At 44.4% G+C, this 19,209-nt stretch overlaps 1 protein-coding gene across 1 annotated transcript in view; it reads right to left on the bottom strand.

Moving 5' to 3' along the window:
• TTN (titin) overlaps window positions 1-19,209 on the bottom strand; it is a 276,026-nt gene that overhangs the window by 30,992 nt on the left and 225,825 nt on the right. Inside the window, exons 309-312 of the mRNA XM_043894260.1 lie at window positions 2,020-19,125; window positions 1,126-1,422; window positions 423-1,010; window positions 28-330 (exon numbers count right to left, since the gene is read on the bottom strand). Of these exons, the coding sequence (XP_043750195.1) occupies window positions 28-330; window positions 423-1,010; window positions 1,126-1,422; window positions 2,020-19,125 (18,294 nt within the window). The remainder of the gene's footprint in view (window positions 1-27; window positions 331-422; window positions 1,011-1,125; window positions 1,423-2,019; window positions 19,126-19,209) is intronic.

Genomic DNA, 19,209 nt, shown 5'->3' with positions numbered 1-19,209 from the left:
ACTGTCCTCCTTGTGACAAATACATACCGCAGGCATCAATGGCTAGGACTGGGTCCGAAGGATGGCTGGGTTTCCCAATACCAGCAGCATTTTCTGCATACACCCTGAATTCATAGATTAATCCGGCACTAATTGTTGTGACTTTGAAGTGAGTTGTGCGGATGACCATTTTGTTGGCTTTTTGCCATAAGATACTATTTCTGTCTTTCATTTCCAGGTGATAGCCTGTAACTGGACTGCCTCCATTGGACACTGGTTCATGCCAGCCCACAGTGATACTTTCTCGAGTGACATTGGTGACCCATGGTGTAGATGGTGGTCCAGGTGTTGCTATGAAAGAGAGAAATCCCACGGTTAATATAGACATTTCAAGCATTTTTGTATATGGAAATGTGGGATCTTTGAGAAGTGCGACAACTTACTGTATGGTAGTTTGACAACCACACAAGCCGAATCTATGTGATCACTGATGCCAAAGCGGTTTTCTGCCTTGATGCGGAATTGGTATTCTTCTCCTGTGGTCAGTTTCATGACTTTAATCATGGTTCTTGCAACTGTTGCAGACACTTCCGTCCATGCTGCAGTACTTGTCTCTCTCTTAAGTACAATGTAATTGGTAACCTGACTTCCACCATCATACTTAGGTGGCTCCCATTTGAGGGTTACGCTGTCTTCAGTTATATCACTTATCACAACAGGGCCAGTTGGGGGACCAGGTCTGTCCAGTACGACGATGTTAATGAAAGCTTTGGTCGTTCCACTGGAATTGGCAGCTGTGATCTCATATCTTCCAGCATCAGCGGCAACGCTTTCTTTGAGATTAATGGTCAGGTTTTCAGCAGTAATTTCAGTATTAAATCTCATGGTTGCTTTCACTGGGACACCATCTCTTGATAAGGTCACTTTGGGCAGTGGTTTTCCAGAAATCGGGATGTCAACTTTAAGGTTTGAACCAGCTCTAACGTAGACGGTATGACTTGGGAAATTCTTCATGTCAATTTCAGGTGGTTCTGAAAAATAAGAGTAGAGAAGATGAAGGTTGAAAAAAGTGGTTTTTGCAAGTTGACTTGATTTAGGTCAATGCAAATAATTTCAAATTTTGCTTCTACCTAAAATTAGACATACCTAGCTGCTCCTTAACAAGGACAGGAAGCAGAAGCTCTCTTGGGTCACTCAGGCCAGCTTGATTTTCAGCAAACACCCGGAAAAAGTATTCAGAATTCTCCCTCAGACCAGAAACAACATGGTGGGTTGACTTTACCACCGCACATCTAAGCCAGTTCTTCTGTCCTTTTTCTAGTGCTTCAACGACATAATGCACAATTCTGCTTCCACCATCATGTTCTGGCTTCAGCCAGGCCAGGGAAACACTGTCTTTGGATACACTTGTTACTCCAAGTTTTTCAGGCGGGCTTGGTTTTTCTATGAAAATAAAACATCAGAAGAAAGGGAAGATTATTGCAACATTTTTCCCCACATGTGTTCCTCCTGCCTTGTCAAAAGAAAAATTTTTAATGAAGGCATACAATTACTTTTATTTGCGACTTTCTTACTTTTTATATGATCAGTTTAGCTTCTGAGTCAAGCAAAACTTTCCCAGGCTTTGTCATTTTGTGTGACAGCATGTCATAGCATTCAAATCAAATAAGCGTCAAATGACCCAATTAAATGATTAAATTTATCCCAAATTTATTATGGGTAAAAAATGAGGAATGAGATGAACAGTGTTATAAAATATGTAATTTCTGCACATACACAATATATATATGTACATATATATGTGCAGTCAAGTTCAATTATACTTAAATCTAACATATATTATCCATCTTCATCTATGTAAATTTTTACTTTTTTTTGTAAATCAGTGAAAAACTTTCTATCAGTAAGAATTTATTTTGTGCCATAGTATGAATTGCTTGAGGTGTGAACCAAAAGCATTTAAACAGTAATTAAAATGATTCACACTATTCAAGGAAAATGAATATAGATATGTAGGTTTTCTCTGTTCTTAAAACATACCTGTTATTTTTACTCCTTCCTTCGTTTCAGCTGGTACACCAACACCAAACTCGTTTTCTCCAGAGACTCTGAAGTAGTAAATTGCCCCTTCTTGTAAGTTGGTAATTTTGTAGGAGAGGCGGTTACAGTTGTTGGTCACTGAGACCCATGCTTTCTTACTGGCCTCCCGTTTTTCTATGTGGTAGTTCTTCACTGGTGCTCCACCATCATTTTCAGGAACATCCCAGGATAATACTGCAGACTCTTTGGTGACATCATGTACAGTAATGTTGGCTGGAGGACCAGGAGAATCTAAAACTTTGACGACCAAGGTCAGTGAGGCAGCATTCAAGATATTCTGAATCGTTAATGTATATTTTCCAGAATCATTTCTGTTGGCGTTTTCAATAGTCAGTGATGTTCGAGACTCTGTGGAGTCAATGTAAGCTCTAGTGCGGAGGTCAGTGTCTGGTTTATTCCAGGAGACAGTGGGTACTGGTCTTCCTCGGAAAGGCACAGTCATGGTAAAGGAGGCACCGGCCTTGACCACCAAGGTCTTCCTCATTTCTGTGTCAAGATCAAATACAGGTTCTTCTTCTCTTTCCTTTGCTATCTGGGGATCGGAGCTATCACTGGGATCACTAGCACCGACCTTATTGACAGATCTTACTCTGAAAACATATTCGGCGCCTGTGGTTAGCCCACTTACTGTATATTCGGTGCCTCTTAAGTTCTGAATGGCAGTTTGCCAGTCAGTTTCATCAGATTTTTTGAATTCCACGGTGTATCCAGTTATTGGGGCCCCACCATCAAATAAGGGCTTCACCCAGCCAATAGTTATATTGGTCTTGCCTGAGTCCACGACATTGGGTTTGGATGGAGGAGATGGTAAGAACACAGGATCTTCTGCCCGAATTAGGGGTGAGGTTTCACTTGGAAGGCTCAGGCCTGCAGCGTTTTCTGCATATACCCGATATTCATATTCACACCCTTCACGAAGTCCTGTGGATTTCACTCTCAGATCATAAACCAGTTTTTTGTTGACACGTACCCATCGTAGGCTGTTTTTCTCTCGCCTCTCAATGATGTAACCAGAGATTTCGCTGCCTCCATCACTCTCTGGTCTCGACCAGCAAAGTGTCATGAACTCTTTGGTCACAGATGTAATTTCCAGAGATGTAGGTGGACTTGGAACTGTAAATGGATCAAGGGCCTTTACAGCCATGCTCTCCAGGGGCTCACCAACACCGTATTTATTAACAGCTGTTACTCTAAAGATGTATTCATTGCCCTTGAGTAACTTGGTCACTTTACAAAATGTTGTCCTTAACTCTCCTTCGCATATTGTCCAAGCGAGGCGACTTGTCTCACGTTTTTCTACAATGTAATAGTCAATAGCTGCACCGCCATCTTCTTGGGGTGGTCCCCAGGAAAGAGAGCATTTCTCAGCAGTGAGGCCAGTTATTTCGAGTGGTCCTGCAGGTGGACCAGGCTTATCAAGTACCTTGCAGTTAACTGCCATAGACCGAGTTCCAGCAACATTCTTTACCGTTAGCACATACTGCCCAGAGTCTCGTCGGACGCAGTCTTTCACTGTTAGCAAAGTAGTGTAGTCCGTTGACACAATTTCTGTTCTTGCTCGCTCTTCAATTTCTACACCATCCTTGGCCCAGGAGATGACTGGCAGAGGTCGCCCTGCAACATCTGCATTGATCTTAAGGACCTCTCCGGCTTTGACAACAATGACATCTCGGAATTTGACATCCATCATAATTCTTGGAGCCTCAACATCGTCTTTAACTGTGATAGGTCCAGTGGATTCAGATGGCTCACTAATTGAGTCAGCAGCATTCTTTGCGAAAACCCGGAATTCATAACGCTGATCTTCAGTGAGTTCAGTTACTTCAAAGTATGTTTCTGGTACATTAGTAAAGTTGCATTTCAGCCACCGGCCATCTGGTAGTTCTCTACGTTCAATGATGTATCCGGTGATCTTAGCTCCACCATCATAATGTGGTTTTGACCACTTAAGTGACACTGATTTCCTTGTGATATTTGTGACTTCAGGTTGTCCAGGAGGGTCACAAGGGTCTCTTGCAGGGACTGGCTCACAAGATTTACTGCATTTACCAATTCCAGCAATATTCTCAGCATATACACGATACTCATACATCAGTCCTTCATCAAGGCCAGAGACTTTCATTTGCGTATCGGCAATGAGCATTTTATTTGCTTTTGACCAAAGAATGCTGCTTCTTTCTTTATACTCAAGGTGATAACCCAGTACTTGACTTCCTCCATCATTAACTGGCACTTGCCAGGTTACCAACATGGTGGATTTTGTGGCATGCACAACTCTAGGAGTACCAGGAGGACCCGGGGGGCTGAATGGATACTCGGCAACTACAGTAGAAGATTCACTGTAGGAGCTCTTTCCAAAGCGGTTTTCTGCACAAACGCGGAACTGATACTCACTTCCTGTTACTAGACGAACTATTTTAATGGATGTTCTTGCAACTGCTTGTGAAACTACATGCCATGTTGTAGAAGTGGTTTCTCTCTTTTCAACAATGTAATTGCTAATCTGGCAGCCACCATCATATTCTGGAGGATTCCAAGAAATGGTTATATTGTCGCAACTAACCTCATCAATATGTATAGGTCCGGGAGGTCCTGGTTTGTCAAGCACAATAACAGTGATAGGAACTGTTACGGATCCAGCACTATTTGAAACACATAATTCATAAGTGCCAACATCTTCCCTTGAAGCTTCCTTAATTGTTAGTGATGTTACAGTCTTTGAAGAAGAAACATTGACCCTAGTTGTCTCTTTAAGGGTCTGACCATCTTTTTTCCAGCTTACAGTAGCTTGAGGTCTTCCCTTAAATGGAACATCAATCTTCAGTTGGTCTCTGGCCTTTACATTGAAAGTATTGAAAGGAAGCTCAACTGAAGGCTTTATTTCAATATCCCTTGCAATTACTGGCACTCCAAGTTGTCTTGGATCACTTTTTCCTTTTTCGTTAATTGCAGCTACCCTGAAGATATACTCCTCTCCAGCAGTTAGGCCTGATATAGTTGCTTCTAGAGTCTTCACTTGTGCGCATATGCTCCATTTTTCACTCCCTTTAGTCTGCATTTCAACTACATAACCAGTAATTTTGCTGCCACCATCACTTTCTGGTTTCTCCCACTTAATTGTAGCTGTGTTACGGGTCACATCGACAAGAGTTACTCTTCCAGGTGGGAGGGGTGGTTCAGAAGCTTTAACGGGTTCAGTTGTTTCAGCTGGCAAACCAATTCCATATTCATTGGAAGCCAAGACTCGGAAGTAGTAAGAACACCCTTCTTGAAGATTTTCGATTTTAAAACTGTTCTTTGTGCAGTTGTTTGTAACAGTAGCATATGCTTTTCGTGTTGTTTCTCGTTTTTCGACAATGTAGTTTGTAATCTTAGCTCCGCCGTCAATAAGCGGTGGTTCCCAAGCCAGTATCACAGAGTCTTTCTTCACGTCTCTTACAGTCAGATTCACAGGGGCACTTGGTGAGTCAAGAACTCTGACGTTAACAAAAGCAGTTTTAGAGCCACTGTTGTTTTCTAGTGTCAGATTATACCGACCACTGTCAAATCTGGTAACGTTATCAATTACCAGCATTGTGTATGAGCTGGTCACCTCAATCTGGGCCCTGTCAGTGAGAACACCTTCGGCCTTTTCCCATTTCACTTCAGGTTCCGGGCGACCTTTGATAGTGACAAATAAGCGTAGAGTAGCACTTGCACGCAGAATGACCACTTTTCTGAGGTCAGCATCCAGTTCTATTTCTGGTGGCTCTTGTCTCTCTCTAGCAACAACTGAACCAGGGATAGTTGCAGGCTCACCTACACCTTCAGAGTTGATGGCACAGATACGGAAGTTATATTCAGTATTTTCTTTAAGCTTGGTCACTGTGAACTGCTTTCCTTGTAGTCCTGTTGGTGGAGTACACGTTGTCCACTCATCAGCAGTGGCTTCTTTGACCTCAACAACGTAGCCCTTAACAGGTGCACCACCATCGTAAATTGGTTTACTCCACGCCAGGGAGACAGAAGATCTGGAAGTGTCTGTCACTTTCGGATTACTTGGTGGTCCTGGTGGATACAGAGCATCACATGCACGATAGAAAACAGAAGGCTCGCTGGGTTCACCCACACCAGCTGCATTTTCAGCAGCAACTCGGAATTCATAGGAATGCCCTTCAGTAAGGCCAGTTACCCTGAATCGAAGATCTGTTAGTGTTTTCTTGTTGCACTTGGTCCATCTAACACCTTCCTTGTCTCTCTTTTCAAGAATATAGCCCTCGATTTCAGCACCTCCATCATCTACTGGCCGTGCCCATGTTACGACCATAGAATCTTTGGTGATTGCTGAGGCTTCGGGTGGTGAAGGAGGACCTGGTGGCTTATAAGGATTACGGGCTATAACAGGCTCAGATTCCAGCGGCTCTCCAATCCCATATTTATTCACAGCTGTGACACGGAAAATGTACTCGTTACCAGGGAGAAGTTTAGTGACTTTGTAGTTAAGGGCCTGCACCTCAGTTGAAACCTGGGTCCAGGAGAGTCTGCTGGTCTCTCTCTTTTCAATGATGTAATGGGAAATACTAGCACCGCCATCGTGTAAAGGTGGGTTCCATGCCAGGTAACATTTTTCAGCAGTAACCCCAGAAACTTTCAGAGGCCCTTCAGGAGGTCCTGGCCTGTCAAGTACCTTTACAGTGATGGGTATAGTCTTGGTACCACCAACATTGCTGAGTTTCAGGATATATTGTCCTCCGTCACTACGTATACAGTCTTTGACAACAAGGGTTGTCCTCTGAATAGTAGACTTGATTTCCATTCTGGCAGCTGTTTCTTCAAGCTCTCTTCCATCTTTTGACCAAACAATATCAGGGATAGGTTTGCCACGGATATCTGCTTCAAGGACAAAAGTCTCTCCTGCATGAACAACGATGACATCTTTATATTTGGGATCCAGTGAGGCATTTGGTGCATCAATTTCATCTCTAGCAGTAATGGCACCAGTACTCTCGGATGGTTCGCTAAAGTTGCCAGCTGCGTTTCTTGCAATTACTCTAAATTCATATCTTTGGTCTTCTACAAGTCCACTCACTGTAAATTCAGTTTCTAATACATTGGTAAAGCTGGCTTTCATCCAACGGCCATCAGGTAGATCTTTCTTTTCTACAACATAACCTGTTATTTTGCTGCCACCATCGTAGGCTGGTTTCTTCCATTTCAGTGTGACATTGTTTCTTGTAATAACAATGGCTTCAGGGCGACCTGGTGGGTCACAAGGATCACGAGCAACAAAGCATTCCGACACTTTGCTTGGCTTGCCGATGCCAACAATATTTTCAGCAGAAACTTTGAACTCATACTCAAGGCCTTCATCAAGCCCAGTTGTTTTGAATTTGGTGTCTTGAATGGGAGCCTTATTTACTTTGACCCATAAAATGCTATTCTTTTCTTTCTGTTCAAGATGGTAGCCAATGACCTTGCTGCCTCCATCATTAACTGGCTCGTGCCATTGCACAAGCATTTGATCTTTTGAGACTGATGTCACAAAAGGAGTGCCAGGTGGTCCAGGTTCTTTAAATGGATATTGTACAATAACTGGTTTAGAATCCAAGGGGGCACTTTTTCCATACCTGTTTTCTGCAAAAATTCTAAACTGGTACTCACTGCCCGTTTTCAGCTTGGTTATTTTAATTGTTGTTCTTGCCACTGTTGCTGATACCATGTGCCAAGTGGTGGTGGTTGTATCTCGCTTCTCTACTATGTAGTTGCTTATTTGGCAGCCGCCAGTATAGGCTGGAGGTTCCCAAGATATGACCACAAAATCGGCACTAACTTCATCAAATCGAACTGGTCCAACTGGAGGTCCAGGCTTTTCCAAAACGATAATACTGAGATTTTCCGTTGCGGTACCTGCACTATTTGTTGCTGTTACAGTGTATTTCCCAAAGTCATCTTTGTTACTTTCTTTAATGTGCAAAATAGTTGAAGTAGCTGTTTTCTCAACATTTACTCTTGTTGTCTGTTTAAGAGGCTCGCCATCTTTGACCCATGAAATTTCAGGTCTTGGTCGGCCAATAACAGGAATTTCGATTTTAAGATCTTCACCAGCTTGGACACTGTATGTGTTAAATGGTAACTTAAAACTAGGCTGTATAGTCAAGTCTTTGGCTATGACAGGAACACCAAGCACTCGTGGATCACTTTGTCCTTTCTCGTTGTAAGCCTTGACACGGAAGTGATATTCTTGCCCAGAACTCAAACCAGTAACAACTGCGTTACAGACTTTGGATTCAGCCACCACACTCCATTTTTCTGTTCCTTTGGGCTGCATTTCAACAACATACCCCAGAATTCGGCTCCCACCGTCATGTTCAGGTTTCTCCCACATCAGGGATGCACTGGTCTGGGACACATCAGTGAGTGTGACCTTTCCTGGTGGGGAAGGAGGTTCAGATGCTTTCACAGCATCAACAGTTTCCACGGGAACACCAATTCCAAATTCATTTTCAGCCATGACTCTAAAGTAATAAATGGCTCCTTCTGTAAGATTCTCAACTTTGAGGCTTGTTTTGCTGCATTTATTACTCACATTAGCATATGCTTTCCTGGTTGATTCACGTTTGTCAATAACATAGTTCTTGACCTTTGCACCCCCATCAATTAAGGGTGGGTCCCACACCAGAAGGACAGAATCTTTTCTCACTTCTTTGACTGCCAAATTCTGTGGTGGTCCTGGGGTGTCAAGAACTTTTACAGTTACAAAAGCAGATTTAGACCCACTGCTGTTTTCCAGCTTGAGAATGTATTTTCCAGCATCATTTCTATCACAGTTATCTATTGATAGTTGGGTATAGTTTGCTGCTTTTTCGATTTGGACCTTATCTGTGAATTCACCTTCCTCTCGAGACCAGGTGATCTCGGGTGTTGGGCGACCTTTGAATGGAATGTGAATTCTGACAGATCCACCAGCTCTTACAACGATTCCTTTCCTTAATTCAGAGTCGAGGTCAAGTTCAGGTGCTTCAAGTTTATCTTCTGGTTTCACAGTACCAGGAACTGCTGTAGCCTCACCTAAACCAACTTTATTGAGGGCACAGACTCGTACTTTATACTCTTGGTGTTCAGTGAGTTTTGAAATTTCAAATCGAGTGGCTTTCAGGCCTGTCTGGGGAGTAACTATTTGCCATTCTTCTTCATCTGCTTTACAGATTTCTACTACATATCCCAGAATCTCACTGCCACCATCGTAGATGGGTTTACCCCAAGCAAGTGTAATTGAATTTTTCGTGGTGTCTACAATGTGTGCGTTGATGGGGGGGCCAGGTTTGAACACAGGATCACAGGCCTTATAATAAACTGTAGGTGGACTTGGTTCTCCAACTCCAGCTGCATTTTCTGCAGAGACTCTGAATTCATACTCATGATCTTCTGTTAATCCTGTTACTCTTAGCCGTAAGTCTGTAATGCGGCGTTTATTACATTTTATCCACCGAATGCCACTTCTGTCTCTCTTCTCTACGATGTAACCAATAATCTCACTTCCACCATCACTGTCTGGACGGTTCCAACAGACGGTCATGGAGTCCTTGGCAATGTTGGTGACTTCCAAGCTTTTTGGTGGTCCAGGAAGCACGAATGGGTTTTTCATGAGTACTGGTGCAGATTCCAAAGGCTCGCCAACACCATATTTGTTGACAGCCATTATACGGAAAATATATTCATTCCCTTCTAAGAGTTTGGTAACTTTCAGAGAATTGGTTACAACCTCTGAAGCAACAACAGTCCAGGCAAGCCGACTTGTTTCTCTCTTTTCAACAACATAGTGAGAAATGTCACTGCCACCGTCTTGAAGTGGTGGAGACCATGTTAATGTGCATTTTTCAGCGGTGACTCCAGTAACCTGGACAGGCCCTTCTGGAGGCCCTGGTCTGTCTAACACTTTTACGTTGACTGGGAATGACTTAGAACCTGCAACGTTGGAAGCTCTTAAAATATACTGTCCACCATCAATTCTAATGGCATCCTTTACAATAAGTAAAGCCTTGAAATCTGTGTTCTTTATTTCATATCTAGCAGATTCTTCAATCTCCTTATCTCCTCTTAACCACTCAATGGTAGGTAGGGGCTTTCCATGGACATCGGCTTCAAGCCTGAATGTTTCTCCAGCATTTACCACAATTGTGTCTCTAAATTTTGGATCCATTGAAATTCTTGGGAGTTCGACCTCATCCCTGGCAGTTATCGGTCCAGTGCTGTCCGAAGGTTTGCTTATTGCACCTGCTGCATTCTTTGCAATGACTCTGAATTCATATCTTTGATCTTCAGTAAGACCTGACACAGTAAACTGAGTTTCAATGACGTTTGTGAAGCTGGCTTTCATCCAGCGACCCTCAGGCAGATCACGCTTCTCTACGATGTAGCCCGTAATCACACTTCCACCATCATATGCGGGTTTGGTCCATTGTAAAGTGATTTCATGTCTTTTAACGATGATTGCTTCTGGGGTTCCTGGTGGGTCACAGGGATCTCTGGCTACATAGCATTCGGAATTCTTGCTTGCTTTGCCTATACCAACAATATTTTCAGCATACACTCTGAATTCATATTCAATGCCTTCTTCAAGGTTGATTGCTTTAAACTGGGTATCATGGATAATAGTTTTGTTGACTTTTGTCCACAAGATACTGTTTCTTTCCTTTTTCTCAAGGTGGTAACCTATGATTGGGCTGCCACCATTATTGATTGGTTCATGCCACTGTATAACCATGGAATCTTTGGAAATGGCTGTGGCAAATGGTGTACCTGGAGGGCCTGGTTCTTTGTAGGGATATTGAGCTACAACTGGCTCAGATTCCAAGGCAAAGCTTTGTCCATATCTGTTTTCAGCAAATATTCTGAATTGATATTCTGTACCAGTTTTGAGTTTGGTCACTTTGAGTGTCGTTCTGGCCACAGTAGCAGAAACAACATCCCATACTGTGGTGGTTGTATCTCTTTTCTGAACTACGTAGTTAGTGATCTGGCAGCCCCCTGTATATGATGGAGGTTCCCAAGATAAGGTAATACTTTCAGCACTGACTTCATCAAATTTAACAGGTCCTTTTGGAGGATCAGGCTTATCTAGGGTTATAATTTCAATGGAGGCTGTCTTCTGACCAACCACATTAGCAACTGTGATTCCATAATGTCCACCATCATCCTTATGAGTTTCTTTAATACTGAGTACAGTGAGGTCGACTGAATCAGTGACATTGATTCTTGTAGTCTGCTTCAGTGGAAGATCGTCTTTAGTCCAAGTAATAGTTGGCTTAGGACGTCCAGAAATGGGTACTTCTATTTTCAAATCTTGGCCAACCTGTACACTGTAACTGTTAAATGCAGGTCTCACATCTGGCTCAATGACCAGATCTTTGGCAACTACTGGAACCGCAAGAGACCTAGGATCACTTCTCCCCTTTTCATTTACAGCCACAACTCTAAAAAGGTACTCTTCTCCCTGAGTTAGGTTGGTAATTACGGCTTCAAGGGACTTGACTCGAGCACACTCTGACCATTTCTCACTGTGTTTAGCTTGCATCTCCACAATATACTGAATGATTTTACTGCCGCCATCATGTTCAGGCTTTGTCCAGCTCAAAGAGACACTGTTTCTGGTGACATCATCCACAGTGATTTTTCCTGGAGGTTGTGGGACTTCTGCAACCTTAACTGGATCCTCAGTGTGGGCGGGAAGGCCAATACCATACTCGTTCTCAGCTGTGACTCTAAAGTAGTAACTACAACCTTCTTGGAGTTGGTCAATTTTCCAAGAATTCTTATGGCAGTTTGTTACGACTGCAGCATATGATTTCCTTGTGGCTTCACGTTTCTCAACAATGTAGTTTTTAATTTTGGATCCCCCATCCAACAGAGGCGGTTCCCATGTGATTGACACCGAGTCTTTAGTGATTTCTGTGACTTTCAGGTTAACGGGTGGACTCGGTGTGTCTAGAACTCTTACAGTCACAAAGGCAGACTTTGTCCCACTGCTGTTTTCTAACGTGAGAGTGTATTTTCCACTATCATATCGGTTGACATTGTCAAGAACAAGGGAGGTGAAGCTGCTAGTGCTGTCGATAATAGCTGCGTCTCGGATTTCACCATCCACTTTGCCCCATTTAACTTCTGGTGTAGGACGACCTCTAATAGGAACAAATAACCTTAAGGAGCCACCTGCCCTTATATTTAGAATTTTCCTCAGTTCCAGGTCAAGGTCAATGTCTGGTGCTTCCAACTTTTCTTCAACCATAACAGGTCCAGGGACATCAGCATGTTCTCCCACTCCAGCTTTGTTAACAGCACAGATACGGAAGTTGTATTCATGCTTTTCCAATAGCTTCTCCACTTCTATGTTTGTTTTATTGATTCCAGTCGGTGGAGTGCACATTGTCCATTCACCAACACTCACGTCACATTTTTCAACAATGTATCCTTGGATTTCACAGCCACCGTCATATATTGGTTTGCCCCAAGAAAGGAAGACGGAAGATCTGGTAATATCAGTGACTCTGGGGTTGTTTGGAGGTCCTGGTTTATAAATAGGATCACAAGCCTTTTGATAAGCAGAGGGTGGGCTTGGCTCGCTAAGTCCAGCAGCGTTCTCGGCTGAGACTCTGAACTCGTAATTATGATTTTCTAAGAGGCCGGTTACTCTCAGGCGCAGCTCCCCAATCAGACGTTTGTGGCATCTTGTCCATCTGATGCCCTCCTTGTCGCGTTTTTCAAGAACATACCCGAGGATTTCACTGCCGCCATCAGATGCCGGTCTTTCCCATACAACAATCATTGAGTCCTTGGTCACTGCTGTGATTTCCGGAGCCTTTGGTGCATCTGGCACTACAAATGGATTCTTGGCAGTTACTGGCTCAGATTCAAGAGGTTCGCCAACACCATATTTGTTGACAGCCATTACACGGAAAATATATTCATTGCCTTCAAGCAGCTTAGTAACCTTGCAGCCGAGAGTCTGTACGTTAGCATCAACCACAGTCCAAACCAAGCGGCTGGTCTCTCTCCTTTCCACAATATAATTTATGATATCACTCCCACCATCTTGGAGTGGGGGTTTCCAAGCTAGTGTGCATTTTTCTGCTGTAACTCCTGATATAACAATAGGTCCGTCGGGTGGCCCTGGCCTGTCAAGGACTTTGACATTTACAGTGACTGACTTCTCTCCTGCGACGTTTTTGGCCTTCAGTATGTAACTTCCACTGTCAATGCGTATTGCATCCTTTACACTGAGACTGGTGGCAAAGTCAGTGCTCTTAATTTCTAATCGAGCTGTATTTGCGAGCTCATGATCACCTCTTATCCACTGAGTGGTTGGTATCGGTTTGCCATAAATATCTGCATCAATCTTAAATAGCTCACCAGCATGCACCACGATTGTATCTTTGTATTTTGGATCCATGCGAATCTGTGGTGGTTCTACCTCATCTCTTGCTGTTATGGCTCCTGTGCTCTCTGAAGGCTCGCTAAACACTCCTGCAGCATTTCGGGCTATAACCCGGAACTCGTACCTGTGGTCTTCAACTAGGCCAGTTACTTCAAACTGAGTGTCAATGACGTTGGTAAAACTGGCTTTCATCCAGCGGCCCTCGGGCAGTTCTTTCTTTTCAACAATATAACCAGTGATCTTGCTTCCACCATCGTAAGTGGGTTTCTTCCACTGAAGAGTCACGGAATTTCTTGTGACAATGATTGGCTCTGGCTTTCCTGGTGGATCACATGGATCACGGGCTACGTAGCTTTCGGACACTTTACTTGGCTTGCCGATGCCCACAATATTCTCTGCAGAGACTCTAAATTCATATTCAATGCCTTCGTCGAGGCCAGTTGTTTTAAACTTGGTTTGAGGAATAGGTGTCTTATTCAACTTAACCCAGAGGATGCTGTTTCTTTCCTTGCGTTCCAAGTGATAGCCAATGACTTTGCTACCTCCGTCGCTGACTGGCTCGTTCCAGTGTACTTCCATGCTGTCCTTGGAGGATAGCATTACAAATGGTGTGCCAGGAGGACCAGGAACTTTGAATGGATACTGGGCTACAACAGGCTCTGAAGTGAGGTAGGTGCTCTTTCCATATCTGTTTTCAGCTGCAATCCTGAACTGATACTCGCATCCAGTCTTTAACCTGCAAGCTTTTATGGTTGTCCTTGCAACAGTAGCTGACACAATCTGCCAGGTGGTTGTGGAAGTGTCCCGTTTTTCTACAATGTAATTGTTGATAGAACTTCCACCATCATACTTAGGTGGGCCCCAGGAGAAAGTAATACTGTCAGCTGTCACTTCATCCATTTTAACTGGTCCTGTTGGAGGCCCTGGTTTGTCAAGTACGATCACATTAAGGGTTTCGGTAGCTTCACCAGCCGAGTTAGTCAGTTTAACGATGTAATGTCCAACATCTTCTCGGCACGCTTCCTTTATTGTCAGTAGTGAGTTATTTTCTGTGCTCTCAGCGTTTACTCTGGTCGTCTGCTTCAGTGGCACATCATCTTTATGCCAGGTCACGGCTGGCGTAGGGCGTCCAATGAATGGAACGTCGACTTTTAGGTCTTCACCTGCCAGGACAGTGAAAGTAGTGAACAGGAGTTTGAAGGCTGGCGGAATGACAAGATCCTTGGCAATTACTGGCACACTCAGTTGTCTCGGATCACTAATGCCCTTCTCGTTCTGAGCAGACACACGGAAAGAGTACTCCTCACCCTGAATTAATCCAGTAATAGTGGCTTCCGTGACTTTGACTGTGGCACATGTGACCCATTTGTCACTGCCTTTGCTCTGCATCTCTACGATGTAGCCTAGAATTCGGCTGCCTCCGTCATGCTCAGGTTTCTCCCAGGACAGCGACACACTGTTTCGTGTGACGTCCACCAACGTTATCTTTCCTGGAGGCAGAGGTCGTTCTGATGCTTTCACAGATTCTGCGGTTTCAGCAGGCAGCCCGATGCCATACTCATTTTCGGCGAGAACCCTGAAGTAGTAGCTGCAGCCTTCCTGAAGCTGGTCTACCTTCCAGGAAGTCTTGTGGCAATTTGTTGTCACAGTTGAATATGCTTTCCTTGTTGATTCCCGCTTTTCAACAATATAGTTATTTATTTTCGAACCTCCGTCAATAAGAGGAGGCTCCCATGTCAGTGTGACAGATGTCTTAGTGACCTCCTTCACCTTCAGGTCCTGTGGAGGGCCTGGTGTGTCTAGGACTCTGACGTTGACAAACGCAGACTTGCTGCCTGAGCTGTTTTCTATGGTTAGAATGTATTTGCCACTGTCGAATCTGTTGACGTTTCCAACAATAAGCAGGGTGTAAGAGCTTGTGGACTCGATGCTAGCTTTATCTAAAGATTCTCCGTGTTCTCGGGTCCACTTCACCTCAGGTGCCGGCCTTCCTTTGATGGGAACAAAAAGTCTCAGAGTACAGCAAGCTCTTATGGTAACAACTTTGCGCAGTTCGGCATCAAGTTCAATCTCTGGAGGCAGCATCCTCTCTTCAGCCTTTGGAGTTCCAGGAACAAGTGCAGGTTCCCCAATGCCTTCAGAATTCATGGCATAGATGCGAATTTTATATTCCTGGTTCTCTGTGAGGTTGGTGATGGTGTACGAAGTTGCCTTGAGCCCAGCTGGTGGAGTGACAATCTTCCATTCGTCTTCCTCTGGCAGGGCGATCTCAACCATATACCCAGTGATTTCAGAACCACCATCATAGATAGGTTTGTTCCAAGCAATCGAAATGGATGATCTGCTTGTATCTAGAACACGTGGGTTACCTGGTGGGCCGGGTTTAAACACAGCATCACAAGCTTTATAAAATGGACTGGTAGCGCTGGGTGCGCTGATTCCAGCCGCGTTCTCAGCCATGACCCGGAACTCATACTCATGTCCTTCTGTCAGCCCAGACACTTTGTATCTTAAATCAGTAAGGGTCTTTTTGTTGCATTTCACCCAGCGTTGCCCTGCTTTATCTCGCCGTTCCACAATGTAATTGATGATTTCACTGCCACCATCAGAGTCAGGATGGCTCCAGCAGACAACCATGGAATCTTTAGTGATACTGGTAACTTCAGGGTTTTTAGGTGGATCGGGAGGTCCATAAGGATCCACTGCAAGCATAGGCTCTGAGTCCAGTGGCTCTCCAACGCCATATTTGTTTACAGCCATCACACGGAATATGTATTCATTGCCTTTCAAAAGTTTAGTAACCTTTAGTTTTGTTAGTTGGACTTCTGAGGCTACATTTGTCCATGCCAGCCTGCTGGTTTCACGTTTCTGAACGACATAATGCTCGATTTTGGCACCTCCGTCATCCAGTGGAGGCAACCATGACAGTACACACTTTTCTGATGTCACGTCAGATACAGCTAAAGGTCCTTCTGGAGGGCCTGGTCTATCAAGAACTTTGACCTGGAAGATGTGTTTGGCAAAACCGCCGGGATTAGTTGCTGTAAGGGTATAGGCACCGCCATCCCTTCTCAGCGAATCCTTGTTTACCAGGTTAGTAGAGAAATCTGCAATTTTAATTTCTAATTTTGCTGTGTTTTCAAGCTCCTTTCCATCTTTGGTCCATTGCATTGTTGGAGGTGGGCGACCTGAAACATCAGCTTCCAGCTTGAATGCTTCACCTGCTTTTAATGTAATTGTGTCCTTAAATTTGACATCCACCATTATCCTTGGGGCTTCAACGTCATCCCTGCATGTGATAGCATCTGATGGCTCAGATGGTGGGCTAATAGCACCAGCAGCATTTTTGGCAATGACACGGAATTCATATGCAGCATCTTCGGTTAGTCCACTGACTGTAAATTCATTCTCTAAAATGTTGCTGAAGTTGGCCTTTAGCCACCGTCCATTAGGAAGATCCCGCTTTTCAACGATATAACTAGTAATTTTAAAGCCTCCAGTATATTCAGGCTTAGCCCATTTAAGAGTCACTGTGTGTCTAGTAATATTGAGAGGAATCGGTTTCCCAGGTGGGTCAATGGGATCCAAAGCTAAAATAGGTTCAGATGGCTTGCTTGGCTTGCCTTTGCCAGCCATGTTTTCTGCGATCACTCGGAATTCATAAGCAATACCATCTGTTAGTCCACTTGATTTGAAAATGTTGCCGGGTACTAATGCTTTGCTCACAGTCTGCCAGAGAATACCGTTTCGTTCTTTTCTTTCAACGTGGTATCCTAAAATGGGGCTTCCACCATCAGAAAGAGGCTCATGCCAGCTGATTGTGATTGAGTCCTTGGTAACTGCAGCCACCTGGGGGGTACCAGGAGGCCCAGGGACCTTAAATGGATAGTTGGCAACTACAGATGCTGACGTGATGCCAGGCCCCACTCCGTATCTGTTTTGAGCTTTTACCCGGAATTGGTACTCTACCCCGGTGGTAAGGCGAGTGGCTTTGTAGGTCGTGCGTATGACAGTGGTTGCTAGTTCGACCCATGTGGTACTATCAGTCTGCCGCATTTCTACCACATAGTTGCTTATGGGGACACCTCCATCGTTCTCAGGTGGCTCCCAAGAGAAGGTGATGAAATCAGATGAAACTTCATCAAATTTGATAGGTCCAGTAGGTGGCCCTGGGATGTCATGGACTTGAATGGTGATGACATCACCAACCTCTCCCACAATGTTCCTTGCTGTTAATGGGTAGGGCCCACTGTCGCTTCTTACGCACTCGTTGATGTTTAAGATGGTGGAAGTTGCTGTATTTTCAAAATTAACTCTCTGTGTCTGTTTAAGAATCTGGTCTCCTTTCTTCCACGTAACCGTGGGCTTTGGTCGACCGAGCACTGGAATTTCGACTTTGATGTTGTCACCAGCTTTAGCGATGACTAATTTCTGATAAATGCCGCGGAGGTCCAGTTCTGGAAGCATGGTCTGCTCCTTGACAATGACGGGTCTGCTTTCTCTAGGGGCGCTTCTCCCTGCGCTGTTCACTGCCATTACCTGGAAGGTGTATTCTTCCCCTTCGGTCAGATTCTTTACAACACATTCCAGCCCCTTCACGGTTGTGATGTGGGTCCACTGGTCAGAACCTTTTCTCTGGGCTTCAATCACATAGCCAGTGATCTTACTGCCACCATCGTGTTTGGGTTTAGGCCATGCCAAGCTGACTGTGCTCTTAGTTATGTCCATGATGTTAAGACTATCTGGTGGTGATGGTGCTTCGGAGGCCCTCACAGGCTCCGTTGTTTCTGCCGGCTCGCCAATTCCATACTCGTTTTCGGCCATCACCCTGAAGAAGTATTCACACCCTTCAGACAAGCCAGTGACTTTATATGTGCATTTATGGCACTTCGTGGTGACCGTGGAGTAAGATTTCCGTGTTGCTTCTCGTTTCTCCACAATGTAGTTTGTGATACGTGAGCCCCCGTCTATCAGAGGGAGGTCCCAGTGCAGGGTGACGCTCTCCTTCGTGATGTCAGTAGGTCTCAGGTTGAGGACAGGTCCTGGTGTGTCCAAGACTCTGACATTAACGAAGCCACTCTTCTTCCCAGCAGGGTTTTCTATGGTCATCACAAATTTACCAGTGTCGTATCTGTTACATTCTGGGATGATCAGGAGCGTGAATGACTCTGTATTTTCGATGTTAGCTCGGTTTTTAAGGTTGATACCATCTTTGGTCCATGTCACTTCAGGGGCAGGTCGACCTTTAATGGGCACGAATATTCTAATACTGAGTCCTGCTCTCACAACAAGAGTTCTTCGAAGCTCAGCATCTAGTTCGAAGTCAGGGGCCATCTCCCGTTCCACAATTTCAACATTTGGAATCACTGCTGGCTCCCCAACACCAGCATCATTGATGGCACTGATTCTAAAATTGTATTTTTCTTTGGTCTCCAGATCAGGGACCACAAACTCAGTGATTCTGAGGGCCGTTCCCGTTGTATCCTTTATCCAGCCCTCATCTCCTACTTTTTGATGCTCCACGACATAGCCGGTGATTTCAAGGCCACCGTCATAATGAGGCTTGCCCCATGCCAAAGAAGCAGATTTCTTGGTAGTGTCAGTGACACGTGCATTTGAAGGTGGTCCTGGGGGATCTGGAAAGGAAACAGGCACAAAAATGTTAAGGGTTTGGATTTGGTATAAATTAAATACCGGCACTCCCCAAAGAGCTGTGTTGA

This window comes from Cervus elaphus, chromosome 33 (assembly GCF_910594005.1).
Source record: "Cervus elaphus chromosome 33, mCerEla1.1, whole genome shotgun sequence".
Taxonomy (NCBI): domain Eukaryota; kingdom Metazoa; phylum Chordata; class Mammalia; order Artiodactyla; family Cervidae; genus Cervus; species Cervus elaphus.
Note: the sequence above shows the minus strand (reverse complement) of the source record. Positions and strands in the feature narration are given on the sequence as shown.